The following is a 21,803-nucleotide window of genomic DNA, read 5'->3' on the forward strand; positions in this document are numbered from 1 at the left end:
TCAGCTGTTCATAGCACTTCCTACATTGGAATAGACATCAGCGCGAACTATCACATGTCCGCCATGACCTGCCCGAAACCGGAAGTGATGTCATTTTCGCGGAAATGTTGTTTTTTACCATCAGGGCCTCAAGGCCTATACTGGTCTTTTTAAAAGTTATGTTTGACTTCATGGCTTTCTGTGTCGTTTCTGGGATGCTTAGAACTCTTATTGCACTGCTGGAAATTGTTTATTTTGATGCATATGCTGCTTTTTTGCAAATTTGCAGTATAATATTTATTTAAATTTTTCCTACAGTGTATAAAAATTGGTGTATTTCAAAAATAAAACTATGAAGACACTTAAAATAAATTTCCTGTGGTGGGAAACTATTTTGTGCAACGTTTTTTGCATTTACAGTTCTGAGGGATAAGCCTCTTAAATTTCTCTAACTAGAAATATATGTTAAAAAAGCAAAAACGATTTTCAATTTTTTGCAGTTTATTGCACTTTTTTGCAATTTATGTAATTACTATGCACTTAATGCATACATATTATTACAATTTAGGCTGTAATGGTTGTATTGATGTATAGCAACTTGAAATGCTCCCAAAAATGGCTCTACAACATGTAAAAATATAATATAAGCTCTGGCGGACTTGGTTCTATGGTAGGTCTTAAAGGGTTAAAAGAATGTATTAATGCAACTAGATGGGGAAACTTGAAAAGGAGGTCTTTTTTAGTGCTTGTTTGCTGCCAAGTGTCTATTTGCATCTTTTAATCAATCTGTGGGTGAGCTCCATGTTTCCTATGCAAAGCTTGTCAGCCAACACCCAACAAATTCAAATGACTCTTGCAACATGTTTCATATGAAGACAAACCATTTTATCACTCTTTACCAAATCAAAAACATCAAGTTATTATAACAGATTTGTCCATTTGATCCTGGACTTGACTTGGAAACAAACATTTTTGTGGTTTTGTTAGTTATTACTAACAAACACTAAATAGTCAGTGGTCAAAGGTAAAAATAATACACCACACCATAATTCTTCCACTTTGTTGACTCTTGAAAGAGACATATTTTAATTTAGCTGTTTTTAGCTTTAGTACTGAACTCCATTATAGTGGTGCATTCTTCATGTGTTCTTTCTCTTTTGCATACTGCCTGTTTTTACTCTTCCTCTGAAACAGCCATTTTATACAGGTTGGTGTGTAAATGAATCAGTTGTGGGGATTGAATGGAACTGAATGCTGCTTTGTTAGCCAACATGTTAGACGAATCTTACCAAATAGTCAGTAGACCAGATAATAACAGGAAAATTAGACCAAGAACCTTGGAAACAATGTCATTGCTTATAACGAAGCTGATGGGGAAACAAACTAACTTTTGAATGCTCCCTAGTATGAAAAGAATTCATATTAGACAATTTCCAGCCCTAACTATAAACTTTGCCAATATAAGTCAAGTCCCTAACTGACTAACTGCTGCTAGACCATTTCCAATGCTCAGAGTGTCATTGGTAACCTGCCAGTGAAATGACCTTCATGCAGAAACAACTCAAGAGAGCATTTACAGCTGATATAATTTAACACTATCTGCTCTTTCAGGCCTTATCCAATTCCCTCACACATGTTTACACACTTCTTTGTCATTATTTGAAACGTTTAATATGAGCATCTGTTGAAAATTGTCAAGTGTCTGATTGCCAGAACTTTAGTTGATAAGTCTCCAGGTCCTGTCACAGCATCTAGGATTAAGGTCACTGAGCAGAAGTCAGTGGATGAAATGACAAAGACAGATTCTGAAAGAAGTGGCCATCTTTTAGCAGAAGTAGTCGGTAAATCTCTGCATATATATATATATATATATATATATATATATATATATATATATATATATATATATATATATATATATACACACACACACACACACCCATCACTGACTGAAATGTCATGGTCCAGTCTTCCGGTTTTGAAACCTTTGTCAGAATCCTCTGCTGAATTGAAGATGGTGTTCGTGATGTTGCAGAAGGCTCTCAAATTAAGTGGACATGTGGACTACACATCAGAGTATAATGTCTTCCCTTCATGGTTCTCCCAGGTAACACATGGTCTGGGCCTGTATGCAATCCTAGACACATCCAGTTCAGGTTTACCGTAATACCACTTGTTTAGCAGCTGGTCCACTTGCTCCTGTTTTGTTATCCCATGAAGCTGTTCTTCTTCATCATCGCACTCCTCTCTGAATTTGCTGATGAAGACCGGGTGTGGAAGACGTAGAGAGTCCTCCCTGACGTCCTCAAAGAACTGCACCACACACTTTCGGGCGAAGTCTCGGGCATGTAGGACGCAGGTCTCGTCGAAGAGCTTCTGCTCCACGTCAAGATAGTTGCTCCAGTAGCGTGTCTGCAGGGAGGTGGCATGGTCGTCAAAACAGGGCTTGATGAGGCGTCCCAGTGCTCCCAGTACAATCAGGAACAAGAGGATGGACCAACCAATCGCCTAGACAGGATAAGAAAGCAAATCATGCAAAGCGAAGAAAACTGTCAGTAAGCAGAGCAGTGACTGTGACAAGGCCACAGAGAGCCAGTGCAGGTGCTTTAATGTTTAACCCTTTAGAGCCGGTCGGAGCGGGCACGCTCTGTTTTACGTAACTATTTTTAAATCCCGATAGCTCTGCAACCACGTAAGCTAGCGCAATAATTTTTTTTGCATATGAAACCGGAGGAGTTGTACTTACATCTAATGCCACCAGCTTGTCCTAGGTCACAGTTTCCTTCCACGTATAGCTTTGAAAAAAACTGCATAAAAAGCGCTTGCTAGACTTGCTAATGACAAGATGGCGCCTGTGATCGGCAATGCCGCTGTCAGACTCTGTGTTCTTCTTCTGTTTTATGTTGCATTACCCATTTTGCTGCTGTCTGTGGATAAGATTACAGCTACCTATGTTTACGATCGCCACACTCTACTTCGGATTAAATCAACTATGAAATCTATGGATGAAACCTGGAAATATTTTCGAGGCTTCTCTCCACCTCTCGGGCGATCAGCTGTTGCCCATTACGTCCCTTGCTTGCCTGGGCCAGGGAAAAACCGGAGCCGCCGTTCCCGGACAAATCACCGTCAGAGAAGACGAGGAAGGAGAGCGGGCATCCAAGTGAGACTACGGAAATATAAGAGTACCGCTGATTTAACGGCCTGCTTGGAGTTCTCAACAGTGGATGTTTTTGCTAAGGCGGACCTCCAGCTCAATGCACAGTCTCCTCGCATGGGCTTCATCAGGACGCCGTGTCTGAAAACAGTTTTTCCAGACCATGTGAGTGACCGTCCTATTGTCCCACGGATTATACTAAACGGTAAAAAACCCCGAGGAGTATGCAGTGCGAACCTACACCAAGCCCCGCAGGGTGTAAACAGTGACACTCCAGCACCGCCGATTAACATGGCTCTATTAAACTGCCGCTCGATCTCAAATAAGGCATTTGTTCTCAACGACCTTTTCATTAGGAATAACCTGGACTTTATGTTCCTAACTGAAACTTGGCAGCGGAATATGGAATTTGTCCATTTCAAAGAACTGTGTCCAGCAGACTGTAAGTGCTTAACCACACCGCGTCTCTCAGGACGTGGTGGTGGGTTGGCAGTTATTTCTAGAAACTCCTTTTTTTGTCGGCTGGTAAAGACCCCCTCCTTTAACTCCTTTGAAATCCAGATGATGAAGATCAATAGGACTCATCCCTTCTATGTGATTTTAATCTATAGGCCACCAGGACTAGCTAGGAGTTTCTTAGTGGAGTTTGGGGATTTTCTATCCTCCACCATTAAGCTGGAAAAAATTCTTCTGCTGGGGGATTTCAATCTTCATGTTGACGACAGTTCATGTCACGCTGCTTCGGATTTTCTTACTCTCTTAGACTCTTTTAACCTTGTCCAACATGTGACTGGGCCAACACACAGTGGTGGCCACACCCTGGACCTGATATTATCACTGGGTCTGGATATCGGCCCAGTTCATTGCAGAGACATTTTTATTAGTGATCATAAATACCTTTTATTTGATCTCTCTTCTACTTATGACACTCTACCCTCTGTTTATGAGAAGCGTTCACGATTAATCAGCGACTCAGCGGTAGAAGAATTTAGGGAATTGTTTGTTAACAATTTATCTGAAACAGACGATATAGATCAGCAGATGACCTCCTTCAATTCACAATGTCAAAAAATTCTAGATAAAGTGGCTCCTCTTAAAATCAGGAAAGGCAGTACTGTTAAACGCCCGCCCTGGTTTACAGAAGCTATCCGCAGCTTTAGGCGAATATGCCGTAAAACCGAGCGTCTGTGGAAAATCACAAAACTCGAGGTTCACAAGCTCCACTTAAAAGAACTATTATCTACCTTTAATGACATGGTGTCAGATTCAAGAGCCACCTACTTCTCTCAACTACTTGCAGTAGGAAAAAGAAACCCGAAAATTGTCTTTGATACAGTGAGTAGCTTTGTCTCCCCCCCAACGCCATGTACACCCGTCTCTTCAGATAAGGACTGCAGTGAATTTTTAAAATTTTTCCAAGATAAGATTAGTTGCCTAAGACATAACATAACTCCCTCAGGAAACCCCACCAACCATGATCGTCCACACCCCATAATTATGGAATCTTTCCTCCCAGTTTCTTTAGAGGATTTATTGGAAACACTGACTCAATTGAATCCTTCAACGAGTTTAGCTGATGTCTTACCTACTCGTTTATTCTGTAAAGTTTTTGAGACCATCGGGCCCTCTGTGGTCACGCTGATAAACCATTCATTGCTATCCGGCTCTGTCCCCAGGTGCTTTAAACAGGGGGTTATTCAACCTCTGCTGAAAAAGCCTAACCTGGATCCAACACTTCAGTCAAGCTACAGGCCCATCTCAAAACTTCCTTTTATCTCAAAAATCCTAGAAAAAGTTGTTTGGCTACAAGTAAAGAAAGCGCTGGAGAAGCATAACATTCTTGATAAATTTCAATCGGGTTTCAGAAAATTACACTCTACAGAAACAGCTCTGCTGAAAGTCACAAATGACCTCTTGATGGCTGCAGACAGGGGTGATTGCTCAGTCCTGGTTCTTCTGGACCTTAGCTCAGCTTTTGATACCGTTGACCATCAGATCTTAATCGATCGCTTAAACTGCACGGTAGGGATATCAGGATCTGTTCTAAAGTGGTTCACCTCATTCCTGGAAGATAGGACGCTTTTAGTTTCAGTGGGAAACTTCCAATCAGACGTGGCTAAGCTTCTATGTGGAGTTCCACAAGGTTCGGTTCTAAGCCCCCTATTATTTTCACTATATATTCTTCCCTTAGGCCGGATCATTAGCGGTTTCAAAAATATTTCCTATCATTTATATGCGGACGACATCCAATTATACATTTCTTTTAAATCTTGGGAATTAGACAAGCTATCCACTCTTATGGACTGTCTTAAGGAAATCAATCTTTGGATGACAAACAATTTTCTGCAGTTGAACGCAGACAAGACCGAGTGCTTAATCCTAGCCCCGGAGAATATCAAGCCACAGATTAGTCAACATCTGGGTGCTTTTTCATCGTCGATAAAAGCCACTGCCCGGAATCTTGGGATAATTTTCGACCAATCTTTGTCCTTTGATGCCCATGTTAAATCCGTGACCCGCTCTTGCTTTTTTCACTTAAGAAATATTGCCAAACTCAGGACTATTGTCTCCACAACCGAACTGGAGATGCTTGTCCACGCCTTTATCTCCTCCCGGCTGGATTATTGTAATGCACTCTTTTCCTGCGTTTCTAAGGCCTCACTAAATCGGCTCCAAGCGGTTCAGAATGCTGCAGCAAGGCTTTTGACCCATAGCAATAAATTTTCCCATATCACTCCTATACTAAAATCCCTGCATTGGCTTCCGGTTGAGTATAGATATAAGTTTAAAATCCTCACCTTTACGTTTATGTCTCTACAAGGTGGGGCCCCCATCTATATCTCGGAGCTTCTCCAGCCCTATTCTCCAAAGCGAACTCTTAGATCCACTGATAGCGGTCGTCTATCTATCCCACGGACTCGTCTGAAAACAAAGGGGGATCACGCATTTCAAACCCTGGCTCCTATACTGTGGAACGGTTTACCCCCCCCACTACGCACCATCGACACGGTGGCTTCTTTCAAAAAACAGCTTAAAACTCATCTGTTTAGACAGGCATTTGGGAAATGTTAATGCGTAACATGTTGTTTTATTTTATATTTATATTGTACTATTGCTTGTTTGATATGCTTTTATACTTTCTTTATGTTGCTATATTGTTTGTTTGACATGTTTTCTTGTGAAGCACTTTGTAACAGCGTTTTGTCTTAAAAAGTGCTATATAAATAAATTTTACTTACTTACTTACTTACTTACAAAAACATAATATACCAGAAACACGCTTTGCCGATCCGATCAGCTGTTCATAACACTTCCTACGTTGGAATAGACGTCAGCGCGAACTTTTGCATGTCCGCCATTACCTACCCGAAACTGGAAGTGACGTCATTTTCGCGGAAATGTAGTCTTTTTTACCATCAGGGCCTCAGGGCCTATACTGGTCTTTTTAAAAGTTATGTTTGACTTTATGATTTTCTGTGTCGTTTCTGGGATGCTTAGGACTCTTATTGCACTGCTGGAAATTGTTTATTTTGATGCATATGCTGCTTTTTTGCAAATTTGCAGTATAATATTTATTTAAATTTTTCCTACAGTGTATAAAAATTGGTGTATTTCAAAAATAAAACTATGAAGACACTCAAAATAAATTTCCTGTGGTAGGAAACTATTTTGTGCAACTTTTTTGTATTTACAGTTTTGAGGGATAAGCCTCTTAAATTTCTCTAACTAGAAGTATATGTTAAAAAAGCAAAAACGATTTTCAATTTTTTTTGTAGTTTATTGCACTTTTTTGCAATTTATGTAATTACTATGCACTTAATGAATACATATTATTAAAATTTGGGCTATAATTGTTGTATTGATGTATAGCAACTTGAAATGCTCCCAAAAATGGCACCACACCATGTAAAAATATCACTTGGTTCTATGGTAGGTCTTAAAGGGTTCATTTAGATCACATTAGATAAAACTTTATTAATCCCTCGGTTGGGTTCCCCTAATTTGTCGCTTATTGGTTGATGAGTCTTTGCTTTGAGCAAAAATGTTGTGAACGTGTTTTTTAGTATCAAAATTCAGAGGACAAAATGTGTCTTTTAAAGACTGTTACTAAGCTATGGTTGGTAAGTCAAAGAATAAGTTTCCTGAAAGGACTGTTATTTGTTTGCACAGAATAAGCTCTGCAGCTTTTCCAGCTCTCATTCTTAATGCTGCTGTTGAAAAAGTATTAAAAACAAAGTTCTATTGTTTTCATTTGAATTTTTGAATTTTTGTTTTTCATTAATTTAGCAGATTGTTTCGGGATTGCCGGTTATTGTAGCTTTAGTTTAGTCATTCATTTCATTATAAGTGTAAGTTTTTATTATCTGTTTTTGTTGTTAGATTTAAGTTCAGAGTACCGTAATTGTCGGGCTATAAGCCGCTACTTTTTGCACCAGCTTTGAACCCTGCGGCTTTTAGTCAGGTGCGGCTTTTCTATGGATTGTCCCTGATTTTTGTGATATCGTAAGACGATTTGTTTTGTTTGTTCCGCTGTTGTACGGCACTACGTTGCCTGGCGGAAGGGCATGTGATCAGACACACAAGGGGTTCAAGAGTGGTATGTTGGTCACGTGTCCATCCACCAGGCAATCTGACAGCGTGGAAAAGTGTGAAAACATCCACGATCACCAACGGATTTGAAGGGCTGGACTGCTGCATGATGGAGAGGAGGACACCGCCACGGCCCTTCTGAGGGTGTTCGACTCTGACAACGAGGATTTCTTTGGTTTTGAAAGTGACAACGAAGGAAAGAAGCGGAGAGTGGATGACGAAGCCACCCTGAGCCTGTTTGTATCCGACACTGGAGAAGAGGACTTTGGTTTTAGTGCGCAGGAAGAAGAAAAAGATGGTGGTGAATGACTGACTTTTCTTCTTGTTAAAGCCGTGTCACTGCACCTGAGCCTAAAAGGTAGTCTGAATCTATTTTTCTGGTGTGCTGTAGGTTATTGTTATGTACTACATTTGTTACTCGTTTATGAAGCACAGTACATGTTTCCTACTTGTAATTACCGCTACTTGTACATATACCTAAAAAGTTATGCAAATATGTACCCGTAACTTGTTTTCCAAAATATTAATAAAAGGGGTGTGTCTCCAAACAGCCATCTCTTTCCTGACAATTCCCTTTGTGCATATTCTCTTACATATGATAAGTCAAAATTGAAACACCTGCGGTTTTTGGTCAGGTGCGGCTAATGTATGCACAAAACAGGATTTTCCCCTGATTTTAGCTTGTGCGGCTAATATTCAGGTGCGCTTTGTAGTCCGGGAAATACGGTAGATATTACAAAACAAACATTAAAACTTTAGGTGCACATGGGATGTCTAAATAATGAGTTCATTGCATTCACTATGTTTTCACAAGCTTTTAACATTGTCTAAGCTATTTCCTGTCTCCCTTCTCTCACCCCAACCGGTCGCAGCAGATGGCCCTGCCCCTCCCTGAGCCTGGTTCTGCTGGAGGTTTCTTCCTGTTAAAAGGAAGTTTTTCCTTCCCACTGTCACCAAATATGACAAACTGCTCATAGGGGGTCATATGATTGTTGAGTTTTTCTCTGTATGTATTGTTGTAGGGTCTACCTTACAATATAAAGCACCTTGAGGCACCTGTAGTTGTGATTTGGCGCTGTATAAATAAATTGAATTGACAATTTCCTGTATACATTTTTGTTAACTGTTCCTGCACACCCTGACAGGTTACCGTTCCCTCACACAGCCAGCAGAATGAAATAAGCAGTCTTTCACACCTATGGCCAATTTAGAATTGCCAGTTAACTCAACAAACATGTCTTTGGTGACCCGGGAGGAACCCACACAGGTGCTCAACATAGAAGGGCTCTGGCTGAGTTATTCAGGTTCATATCTAAGCCCTTCTTGCTGTTGGGTAACACCTCACTGCTGACAGGGCTCGTGTCAGAGCTAATGTGATGTGAGTGTTGCAGATGTCTGTTATTTGTTACAGATCTAATATTCTTGCCATTGATCCAATAAATCAAGCTTTTACAGTATTTTATTGTTAAAGGCCTCCTTTTTCAGCGATAATAGACACCCTGGGTTTGTAATTTTTTGAAGTAAATAATACATTTCCTATGTAAAAAGTCGAGATTCTAATTGCTTTATTGGTTGACACTCGGTCAGATCAATCCATCTTTCTGTAAAATCCTTCACAGACTAATAGGAGGTCGGTTTTAAATAATAGCAAATGTTCATTGAAAAATAATAATTCCCGTGTGCCCCAGGGAGAAGGGACTGTTTATGTGGCTGAGAACTTACCTGTGAATGGCAGCGAACATAACGAGAAACCGCTTTACGGAAAGAACTATTCCTGAAGATAACGTCCTCCTTACAGGGTACTTTGGCCATGATCTTCAGAACATCCAGACCTGTGTTATTAGGCATACCTGTCGAAAAAAACTTTATATCATCCAAAACTGTTGTGAGACTAAAAAGATGGTATTTAACAGAAGGATAGTTTAGCATGTGTTTACCTGAGAAGAGTGCAGGGTCTACACTCACACTGAAAGCACAGATAAAGATCTTTCCATCTAGCAAAGTGACCAGGATCCACACCATTGGTGCCAGCAGGGCCCTCTGGATCATGGCTGAGAACAAGTACCTGCAAAACAAAATAGGAAAAGATGTGAACAGTGTCCATTTCTTTGGTGTGTAATACAAAAGGATCTGGATTTGGGACTTGCATCTACAAGGTCACATTAATGCTGAAATAAATAAATAATAAATTATGGAACTATGGAATAAATCCCATAGTAAAAAAAAAAGTCTAGTTGATAAACTGCTCTGCCTGCACTCTAGACCTATCAAAAGAAGAGGTGATGCAGCACACTACAGATTTCACTGAGCTTAATTAGTACTAATCAGTACTTTCATTTCATTTCATTTACTGTGCAGTTACATATAATAGCAACAGCAGCCTGTCTGTGTGCTTCTGTTAGATAGCAAATTCTTGACTTACTTGACAACAGCAGGATTTTTGGATCTGTTCCCAATGGGTCTCATCCACTCGTCCATCATGACACCTGTATGCCGGTTGACAAGGATTCCCAGGAAGAACAGTATAATAGGCGGGACTATCATCACTCCCAGAGAGTAAAGTTTGTTGTACTGAGGGAGGCACGGGCAGTTAAAGTCGAAGCTGGTGTAAAGCTTGACACTAACCAGGGCGAGGATGATACAAATTCCATTGGAGATGGACTCGGAGTTGGACTGGAAGTACTGCAAGACTAACTTCAGGCGCTCCATAACTTAAATAAATTGTAGGTTTGTTCAAGGTTGATGTAAAAACAGCAATATCAGCCAACTGCTGCTTTTTTAAAAGGCTACAGGCAGGAATAGAAACTGAACACCTCAGGCAGGAATGAACTAAACTGTGCTTAGTCTGCCAGGAAACAAGAAGAAATTTCCAGTGATAATTTAAAGCCCTACAAAATATTTTATATTCTGTAAAAAACAAAACACTTAGCAGTTCACTTACCTCACAATATGTCAGTGCTTTTAAAGAAAAGGCATAAATCTATAGTTTGAGCAGTCTGAGTATTAACCACTCAAGCTTTAGTGAAGCTGTAGTGAAAGGGAGCCTGGCAGTGAACCAGGGAGAGGCTGAGACCACGTGATACTGGGTTGCCTGAGCGGGTAACAAAGCTGTGTGGACACACCCTGCTATACTCTTAAAGCAGCACTCACAATTGTCAACGGTGAACAGAGAAATAAAAGAAGCCACAGCTTCTTTTATTCCAGGTCTAAAACTGGATTTCAAAGCATGGCAGTGCACATTACATGATCCATAATATTGTGGTCTAATGTACACTGTAAAAACAGTCTGTCATTCTACAGAATTTTCCTGTTACTTTTGTAAATAGATGAAATATCGTTACAATTACAAAAGAGGCTGTAAAATTAACATGTCTAATGGAAAATAACTGTACCTGTGAATATACATGACTTTTGACCTTTTTCGGCCGTCAGCAGTTTAAATTAACAGTTGGATGTATATGTTAATAAGTATAAGAGACATGGTCCTAAATAGAACTTAAGGAATTAAAAAAAGGTGATACCTGTCCTACAGCAGTAGCTAGAATGTGGATTTGATTCCAAATGTGCTTTTATATGTTGTAATATACAAGTCAAGAAGGAGGCAAATTGTGGCTAGTTTTTTTGTTTGTTTGTTTGTATGTTTGTTTGTTTATTTATTTTTTGATTTTTCAGTATTCAAACAGGCAGCTTGAATTGTACTTGGTGGAGGAGAGGCTAAATCTGAATTAGTCAGTATAAAGCACCTTGAGGCAACTGTTGTGAATGTTGGTGCTATATAAATAAAACAGAATTGAGTTAAATCGGAAAGTTCAGAATAGCCCAAGGATGAGACAAATGTCTAAGTGGTCAGACAGACTGTAAATAGTGTTGGTGACACTGATAAATGCAGCCAGAAACTGAATTATTTTGCCTGTCAGTCTGAGGGTTGTGGAAGAATATATACATAGCTGAAATTTCCTCCAGCTTAAATAGTCAACTGGTAAGTCTGAGGATGACCAACATGTGAGTTCATCAGAATGTCTGGTTGAGAGAGAGAGAGAGAGAGAGAGAGAGATAGATAGATAGATAGATAGATAGATAGATAGATAGATAGATAGATAGATAGATAGGGTGAATCAACACAGAGTGCCAGTGGTGGACCTGTCAATTCTGGTACTCTATGGCAAAGACCTGTTGGTCTCCATAGTGGTGGGCAGTGAGAATAGGGCCCACTGAAGGATGTTAGACCATTAGACCCCCTCCTTTAAGTCTGTTTCTGATTCTTTGGTCATTGTTTGGATACCAGGTTTTGTCATTTATTGCTCCTTTTAAGACATTTGAACTCGCAAATAGGCCTAATTCCTCAAGGTGTCCCTTCACTTCTCAAGTGCTCTCACTAGCATCATCTAAATGCAGTTATTCGAGACAGCAATCCAAGCAGACTTGTGGTTCTGACAGCATCCAACATAGCATTATCATCTTCTTCGATGTTCGGTGGAATTCTGCTTGCCTCTCTGCCGGTTTTGGGGGTTATTTTTATGGCAAGCAGTTGTCTTCTAATCAGTATTTCAGTTCTGCTTACTGTCACCGCTGTACATTTCAGAAACTGGCACAGTAGTTATCGCTACCTTACCCAAAGTAAATTAACCAGCCAGGCATTCCCTCTCCATCCTCTACTCCAAGACAAGCTCATATAAGCTTTTACGAGTCGTCAAGCCATCACCACAAGTCTTAAAATCCATGCATGCGTCACTGTCAGAGCTTCAGTTCAGAGTCGAGCCAACCGGTCAATGGGTTCAACTCATTCATCTAAAAAGGTCTTTCATTGTCAGAAATTTCCTTTGATCTCTTCTCCCACCATCCCTTCCACTCTATGGATTCCTAGACCACGTTATTATGTTTGCTAGCCTGCCTATCAGTTATATTCCTTTCCTTTGGGTGGCACTGTCACTTGACATTCGCTCTCTCTGCACAAGTCTTCTATCCTGTCTTCTTTCTCTCCCCAACCGGTTGCAGCAGATGGCCCCGCCCCTCCCTGAGCCTGGTTCTGCCGGAGGTTTCTTCCTGTTAAAAGGGAGTTTTTCCTTCCCACTGTCACCAAAGTGTTGCTCATAGGGGGTCATATGATTGTTGAGTTTTCCTCTGTATGTATTATTGTAGGGTCTACCTTACAATATAAAGCACCTTGAGGCGACTGTTTGGCGCTGTCTAAATAAATTGAATTGAAAATTGAATTATTACTGCAGAGAAGTTGACTCCATACATAGACACACATAATTCTATTTAAAGTAAAATTCTTTATTCTGAGTCAGTGACAAATTGCTTCGACGCTGAATTGAACAGTGAATCTGTGTCAATCAGTGACAACAGCTGCCATTTTTAGGATTATAAAAATGAAAAACATTCCTCTGGAAAACAAAAGCAAAATCAACATTCTCTTCTGACTCCACCCTAAATTAACAAATTGCTGTGTGTCACGGAAATTTCTACCATGACACAATTCAGGTTAGTGTCATGGTAGCACAGACACTTATCTTTTAACTTTGCTGGGGAAAAATATTAAATGGACAGTACATCTAATGATCTATTACCAAAATAAGAAAAAAATAAACAGGCTAAACAGTAGCATGCAAATTCTACATTTAATGCCCACCTCCTCTCTGTCTCAAACTTTCAAATAAAAGAAATTATATATCAAGAATTATACTTTGAAGTAAAGTAAATTAACTGTTTATGCACCAATTCATTTAAAATAGCTATTAATATATATTAATTAAAATAGACAGCAAGAAAAAACCCACCGCAGAATGTGTGAGGGCTTGATGTAAAGACCTCTGTGGGGAATTGTCATTATCAAAGAACTTTAAACTTTTAGTATGAATACCTCTACCTCAATGTCTTGGATCACCTTTGTGAAATACTTGGATTCTGTGAATTTCTCTAAGCTTCCTGGAGTTCTTGTAATGGCTTTTATATCGACTCCAGCAACCACATACAGTGGGGCAAAAAAGTATTTAGTCAGCCACCGATTGTGCAAGTTCCCGCACTTAAAATGATGACAGAGGTCAGTAATTTGCACCAGAAGTACACTTCAACTGTGAGAGACAGAATGTGAAAAAAAATTCCATGAATTCACATGGTAGGATTTGTAAAGAATTTATTCGTAAATCAGGGTGGAAAATAAGTATTTGGTCACCTCAAACAAGGAAAATCTCTGGCTCTCACAGACCTGTAACGTCTTCTGTAAGAAGCTTTTCTGTCCCCCACTCGTTACCTGTATGAATGGCACCTATTTGAACTCATCATCTGTATAAAAGACACCTGTCCACAGCCTCAAACAGTCAGACTCCAAACTCCGCCATGGCCAAGACCAAAGAGCTGTGGAAGGACACCAGGAAAAGTATTGTAGACCTGCACCAGACTGGGAAGAGTGAATCTACAATAAGCAAGCAGCTTGGTGTGAAAAAATCAACTGTGGGAGCAATCATCAGAAAATGGAAGACATACAAGACCACTGATAATCTCCCTCGATCTGGGGCTCCACGCAAGATCTCATCCTGTGGGGTCAAAATGATCATGAGAACAGTGAGCAAAGATCCCAGAACCACACGGGGGGACCTGGTGAATGACCTGCAGAGAGCTGGGACCAAAGTAACAAAGGTCACCATCAGTAACACACTACAACGGCAGGGAATCAAATCCCGCAGTGCCAGACGTGTTCCGCTGCTGAAGCCAGTGCATGTCCAGGCCCGTCTGAAGTTTGCCAGAGAGCACATGGATGATATAGCAGAGGATTGGGAGAATGTCATGTGGTCAGATGAAACCAAAGTAGAACTTTTTGGTATAAACTCAACTCGTCGTGTTTGGAGGAAGAAGAATACTGAGTTGCATCCCAAGAACACCATACCTACTGTGAAGCATGGGGGTGGAAACATCATGCTATGGGGCTGTTTTTCTGCCAAGGGGACAGGACGACTGATCCGTGTTAAGGACAGAATGAATGGGGCCATGTATCGTGAGATTTTGAGCCAAAACCTCCTTCCATCAGTGAGAACTTTGAAGATGAAACTAGGCTGGGTCTTCCAACATGACAATGATCCAAAACACACCGCCCGGGCAACAAAGGAGTGGCTCCGTAAGAAGCATTTGAAAGTCCTGGAGTGGCCTAGCCAGTCTCCAGACCTCAACCCCATAGAAAATCTGTGGCGGGAGTTGAAAGTCCGTGTTGCTCGCCGACAGCCCCAAAACATCACTGCTCTCGAGAAGATCTGCATGAAGGAATGGGCCAAAATACCAGCTACTGTGTGTGCAAACCTGGTAAAGACCTATAGTAAACGTTTGACCTCTGTTATTGCCAACAAAGGTTATGTTACAAAGTATTGAGTTGTATTTTTGTTATTGACCAAATACTTATTTTCCACCCTGATTTACCAATAAATTCTTTACAAATCCTACCATGTGAATTCATGGATTTTTTTTTCACATTCTGTCTCTCACAGTTGAAGTGTACCTCTGGTGCAAATTACTGACCTCTGTCATCATTTTAAGTGGGGGAACTTGCACAATCGGTGGCTGACTAAATACTTTTTTGCCCCACTGTAGATGTTACATACACATGTTGCTGGGTTAGAGCTTTGCCAACAATTGCATTGTGCACTTATCATGTAAAGTACTACTTTTCAGCTTTTCTAGAAGAACTTACAGATGGTTAATCAAAACCTGTATTGTATATGTTCACATTGTTCTTATGTTGCATAAAACAAATTCCTGCAACAAGATTAGTCATTAGCCTTTTGTTGCAACAACGTATCAGTAATAAATTGGTACTTTGAATAAACCATGCAAACAAAAAATCAGATAAAGTCAAAAAACAGAAATGTAGAGGCTTAAAACAGAAAGCGCTAAATATTTTTTAGATACAAAATCTGTTACAGCACAAAAAAGGGGAAACATATTGAATGCAAGTTGAAAGAAAACATAGCTGAAAACTGTAACATAAATTAGAACAAGTACTTTTAAACAAATCATCAAACAATTATATCTTCTGCCTTATGGCTGAGAACTCAGGACACTGCAGCTTAAGTGATCAGGTTATTGAAGTGTATCATCTTAAGTAATGCACATATTGCCAAAGAGTTCCTGCTGGATACTGGATTTGATAAAGTCACAAATTACCAGAGGAAAATGTTTCCTGACTGGTTGGCAGTGGTTTCTGAAAACTGTTGTCTTACTGGGTGGAGGTACAACTTTCCTGTTTGTGTTGCCCTCTTCATAGTTTCACTACAGCTAGGAAAGTAGCTAACCAGAGCTTGTAGATAAGTCCACTGGTTTTGCAAACTAGTTGGGCATTACACATTTTCCCTAGCAACAGGTGGTTGTCGGGGGGTCAGTGACTGGTACAAAGGCCTGTATAACTGGGGCATCATGTGGATGGGGGCTGCATGTCTACAAAACCTTAATAAGTACAGCTAAGGGACAAATGTAATTAGATTTATAAGCAGATAAACCAATGATGCAACTAAACATATAAAACTGATTATATAATACACAATATACATTGCACAACCAGAAGGTTATTTGGAGATTGCAAAAATGGACTTGGTGGAGGATGCAGTTTTAGACAAAAGATCCAGATCTAATAGACAAACAGTTAAATAAATAAAACACCAATTCAAAAAAAAAAAAAATCAAATAAACAAAACAGCATATGATTAGCTAATAAACAACATTATTTGACAACCAAAGAAAACAAACACAATATTTAACCCATTTAAATGAAACAACAACATTATTTCATAGACAGCACTGTCAGAAAAGAAATAAATGTGATAGAAGTCTTTTCTTTACTAGTATTGGTTTTTTTTTTTGAAGCTGCATTACATAGAAGCATAGAGCTGCCAGCCAGGCAAAAGAAAAATAGAGCCATATCACATTATAACGTGAAAAGTTTATTGTTCTAACAATATACTTTTCACATTTGAACAACATATTATCACATTATTACAATATAAAATTTATATAGTTATCATTTTTGTTATAACGTGATAATTATGTATGTTTTAATATGTGATATTATGTTGTTCAAATGTGAGTATATACAATAAAGTTTCCATGTTATAATGTCATACAGCTCGAATTTTCTTTTGCCTGGATGGCAGCTCTACGCTTCCGTAGTGTTGACACTTATGATTTATGTTTAAAATAATATTGATTGAAGCTACGTGATTCATAATTTCGTTTTAAATTTTAATAAATATAACTATAATTTTCCAGGTGCACTTGTACCCAATGAAAAAAATCAAACATCATTCTTTTACTAATGAACTCCAAAACTGAAAAATCCCCATAAAATAAAATACGACTTTGACCCGAGTCTGTTTACATGGCAGCTGTCAGGATGACATGGAATGCTTCTGTACATCTGAACTACAATAACAGGAAGGTGAAATGCTGACAAGTCATTTTATGCTATCTCAATGTACAGTAACAAATGAGCAAAAAAGATTTAAGCTGTGTTGTTTTTAGATGGAAAAAGAGTAATTACATTTCAATATAATGGGTAACAAATGTGACTTTTCTGAGCCAGAATAAGTGACGGGGCTGGACATATGGAAGATGCAAATGTTAAAATTATGTAATTTCTGGTAAACAATAGGTCAAAGTATTTTACAAATTATACATTTCTCAAGAAATCATTAGTCAAGATATGAATACCACCCTTTCAGAACTGTGATGCGTATTCACTACTTAAAAGATGTTTAATTCATGCACTCCATTTACATGCTACGTACATTTATACATTAAATTCTCATCTTGTACAATACATACATATACAGCAGTGAACATGGCGTTCATACAAAAAAGTAAAAAATATCATATATGAGAACAAACATGATGTGCGATGCTGGTATCACACATCATACATACAGCACAATCATTCAAAAATGGTCATAGCTGCAGTTAAAGGGATTTTCTTTTTAAAAAGGCAGTGTGTCAACTAGTATCAGTAAGGAATCATCAAGTGGGTCTCCCTTTGCATTTTGGTTTTTCATGGAAACACATGGCATATATCTGCTCTGTGAGCTGCTCTGAATTCTTTATCACAGTTACGGTAATGATTTCAAATCAAACACAACACATTGCAAGTGACCATGCTTTTTTTAGGTGATAAATAGATGAGTCAGTGGAACAGATCAGCAGGTAAAGTCTCGACCTCTAGCTCTCTGTGGTTGTGATAGTCGCATTGCTGTTCTGTCCAGAAACACTTCAATGACCAACTACACCATGGAGCAAATGTTCTACTATCCAGTCTTTTTGAGGTTACTGTGTTCAGCAGAGCATAGCCACCAGAGTCTCTGACACTACTAGCCCTGTGCCCAGCCTGCAGGAAAAAGTTGAAAAGCCAACTGGGTAAAAACTGCAAACACTATATCCAAAGTTTTCCTTTTGGTGGCTTGTGGGAGATCATCTGCAGTAGTGCTACTTCTTTGCCAGTTGGAAAGGATGTTGACCCTTTAAACATGAGCACAGTTTTAATAAAAATAACAGAGCAGCAGAAATATTAACATTTCGACTGAACTTATGTACTGGACATCTCTTCCCTACTTCCTGCTGCCTAAGTTCTGATTTACTCCAGCCATAAAAGTGGCTAAATAGTCAATATATGCATATATACATTTCTCCTATAGTTTTAGTACTTACAGTATAATTTTTGTCTCATTTCCTGTAAAATATCTCAAAATTAAGCTAGATTTAGCTGCTAGATTATATTTATTTCATACTTAAGTAATTTTAAGTACTGCACAATTTCCTAAGCACTTTTCCTAAGCACTTTAATTATTTGTTTCCCATAAAAGCCTGACTTGCTCCCTACTTATTGTAGAGGTCTAACTCTATGTGTATATAAATATAATTACATTGTAATTTCAAATAAAATACACGGAAATTCCTTTTAATTACAGAGGAATCATGCTGTTAGTCGCCGGGCATATTACAGTGTTACCTAGTGTCCTGAACTTGTTTGCAAGACACTGTTGAAAACAAACATAGATTGTATTTCCTTTCTTTGTAGTTGGAACTGAAAACAGGGTTGGATCTTTGGTTTCATTCTATAATACTGGACTTACTTCTCTACGAAGGTTTGAACTTTGAGAGTGTTTAAAGAAGAGTGAAAGCGTGAAAATGTTCATTCCTGTCTGAGAAAAGTGTATAAAGTGTGTAGTGAGGGGTTTTACAGCCTTAAAACATCTATAATAATTGTAAAAAATTAAAGTTGGCTACTTCGCGGATTTCACCTATGGCGGGTTATTTTAAGAATGTAACTCCCGCGATAAACAAGGAACCACTGTATACCAAAAGATTCTGGACAATTTAATTCTCCTAACTTTGTGGGAATTGTTGGGAGATGGCTCCTTCTTGTTTCAACATGACTGCACACCAGTTTACAACGTAAGTCCTGACCTCAAGCCAATGGAACAACACTGGGATGAATTACAGCAGAGACAGTGAACTCAAATGCAAGACTGCAATGTCAGTGTCTGATCTCACACATGCACTTCTGTGTAGAATGATCACAAACTCATATAAACACACATCTTATCCTTGTGGAAAGCCTTCCCAGAAGAGTTGAAGCTGTTTAGCTGCAGAAGCTAGCAAGCATCATATTAAACCCTATGGATTAAAAATGTTGTGGCATGGGAACAACGAACTCGACCACATCTTAACACTTTTCACACACTCTTTTATTCTGGTTGCTTGTTCTCTGTACACTCGGCTGCAATTTTGCAGCTGCACGACAACAACGTCAGGACCCAGTTCTTTTGTCTTTTATGCAGAGGAGGCATGATGACCTGATTGAGCTCGAGTGTATCAGTCTCCCCCGCAGCCACACCACAAGTCCCACCCGCCACAAACGGGATGTCACTCAAGGTCATATATATGTGTGTGTAGGCAGTGGAGCAAATACTTTTGGCAATTTAGTGTATATCTGCACTGAGCCCAACGTGCATTAAATATGACTCATGTCAATGCAAACACTTGATGACATAAACATTTGTAGTTCTATACAAAATATACCTTGATGCAAATACTTGTTCACAGTACTGTGTATGTAAGAGTGTAGAAAAGCTAATTTTTTGGATTGAATAATTGAATACTTTTAGAGTATACCGTTTGTTTTTTTGCTCACGCAGTTTTCCCTATTTTACTGGCAAAGGGCTACCTTTAACCTCTGTCAAACATTACAGGAAAAACAAGTGCAGCGGCTGGTTCTTTACCGTCTGTGATGATAACTATACTAATCTACATTTATAATATGTAGGACAGCATAGAATTTGAGTAAAAAATGCCATGTATTTTATTAACATACAGTTTTAAACCTCTTCAAACCTGGATTGCACTGAAGTTAATGACATAACAACAACCTCACAACATAAAACAATGCAATCCTCTAGAGCGCAGATTAAACAGGGTCTACCATTTGGATTGTGATACTCTGTAACTAATGGGTACACTTAAATTATTTTTAGTCCAAATCATTATAAATGTAAACTTAATTATGACTGTCACTGAACAAAATAAATATTTTAAATATCTGAGCACAAGTATGCATGATAAATATCAGAGCAAAAACAAGGCTAACTGGTGACTAAGTTAATTTAGGTGCAGCAAAATGACACAATGAATATTTGCTGGGAAGGATCCAACAATAATCTCTAATGGCAACCTCAAATCCAGGCAGAGCACATCACACACAAAGCTTTGTCAAAGAGCAGCATATAATGGATTCATTTCATCCGCTCACTGTTGTTAATGAGGTTAATGAGAACAGCTGTTACAAAAAGTGTTTGTGGATAATAAAAAAAAAGGATGTACATTGTCCAATAAGGTTACAGCTTTCTTCATAACAGGATGAGACTATGAGGAGATTGCAGCAGCAGCAGCCTTAAATGAGAGTGGCAATGTTTGGGGTGAATACTAGAAAAAAAAACGGCACTAGGATACCGAACCCAAGGGTCATAAAACAGGAGAATTTGACAAAACTATTTAGAATGAACTAAACGTAGAGGAATAACACAAAGCAGCAACACAGAGCTGTTACTTTCCTGTTGTGCAATTGGACATTTAGTTTACAGGATCAATCTTCTTGGAATTAAAATTGTTACAAAATCTTGGTTGATGCCCTCTTTCTTGACATAAGTGTTAAAAGCACTTTGCAATACTGGATAACTTAAAAACAGTTTAACAGCACTCTACGTTTAGATCTCCTAACTGATGAACTCATCACTTTGCAAAGTTTGGTCTGGATATAATGCAATGGGCGACCTCTTCAGCTGAATAGGAACGGCAACACAGACCGGCCAAAAAACTGTGACTTAAAGGTTTATCATTCCCCACAAAACGACTGTTAAAATGACCAATTTTACAGCTTAGAGCCAGCCAGTTACAAAAACTTCAATTTACATAAATAAGGCTTATCCAAATGGTTGTTGCTGCTTTGATTTGTGTGCTGATACAGACAACTGTGGCTGATCACATCTACAGACAAATATGAAAATAAATACATAAATAAATATCACAAAGAGGTCAAATACTTTTTCATACTGTAGCAGTATGTATGCAAGAGACAGAACAGCTATTTTCTCGATTTAATAACATAATACTTTTAGAGTACACCCTTTTTTAAACTTCTAAAAATGTTAAACTTCTGATAACATGAGTCAACTTCTGCAGGTTAATTGTCCCATACACAGCTTCTCTCTCATTTAGCTCACTTCTAAACTATATGAAACTACATGTATAATATGCAGGACAGCAGAGAATTTGATTTGAAACATACAGTTAATAAAATATATGGCAGCTGCATTGCATTCTTGCTAATGATACTAAGATCCTACACAGCAAAAAACAAGTGAAGCAGCTTGTTCTAACAAACAGTATGGCTTGTTACATATTACAAGAGTTGTTGTTTCTGTTTTGGTGAGTGAAATTCTATTTTATTGATGTTCTTTACTTAGCACTAAAAGCCAGCACACTGCTGACACGAAATGCAGCTTCCCACCAAAACTTGCTAGGATTAGCTGATAATTTTACACTCCAA

At 38.8% G+C, this 21,803-nt stretch overlaps 2 protein-coding genes across 2 annotated transcripts in view; both read right to left on the reverse strand.

Annotated features, from left to right (window-relative positions):
- Nucleotides 1-1,985: 1,985 nt before the first annotated feature.
- On the reverse strand, nucleotides 1,986-10,435 carry calhm3 (calcium homeostasis modulator 3). Its single transcript, XM_085243123.1, has 4 exons — nucleotides 10,149-10,435; nucleotides 9,664-9,791; nucleotides 9,449-9,576; nucleotides 1,986-2,487 (listed from the first exon to the last, which is right to left on the reverse strand). The coding sequence occupies exons 1-4, from the start codon at nucleotides 10,433-10,435 to the stop codon at nucleotides 2,044-2,046; spliced, it is 987 nt and encodes a 328-aa protein (XP_085099249.1). The 3' UTR covers nucleotides 1,986-2,043.
- Nucleotides 10,436-15,259: 4,824 nt separating this feature from the next.
- The window catches only part of LOC146560524 (uncharacterized), a 72,965-nt gene continuing 66,421 nt past the window's right edge, over nucleotides 15,260-21,803 (reverse strand). Inside the window, exon 35 of the mRNA XM_085295870.1 lies at nucleotides 15,260-18,217. Coding sequence (XP_085151996.1) covers nucleotides 18,185-18,217 — 33 coding nt within the window. The 3' untranslated portion in view covers nucleotides 15,260-18,184. The remainder of the gene's footprint in view (nucleotides 18,218-21,803) is intronic.

This window comes from Mchenga conophoros, linkage group LG13 (genome assembly GCF_057382185.1).
Source record: "Mchenga conophoros isolate Kocher_MC1m ecotype Shallow Benthic linkage group LG13, M_conophoros_male_GT1.1, whole genome shotgun sequence".
Classification (NCBI taxonomy): domain Eukaryota; kingdom Metazoa; phylum Chordata; class Actinopteri; order Cichliformes; family Cichlidae; genus Mchenga; species Mchenga conophoros.

What these genes read in the sequence shown, in the direction of transcription:
- calhm3 (XM_085243123.1), bottom strand. Translation starts at nt 10,435, where the DNA reads ATGGAGCGCCTGAAGTTAGTCTTGCAGTACTTCCAGTCCAACTCCGAG. An exon ending in AAAAATCCTGCTGTTGTCAA is followed by an intron (nt 9,792 to 10,148) that starts GTAAGTCAAGAA and finishes TTTGTTTTGCAG; the next exon opens with GTACTTGTTCTCAGCCATGA. An exon ending in ATGTTCGCTGCCATTCACAG is followed by an intron (nt 2,488 to 9,448) that starts GTAAGTTCTCAG and finishes TATCCTGTCTAG; the next exon opens with GCGATTGGTTGGTCCATCCT.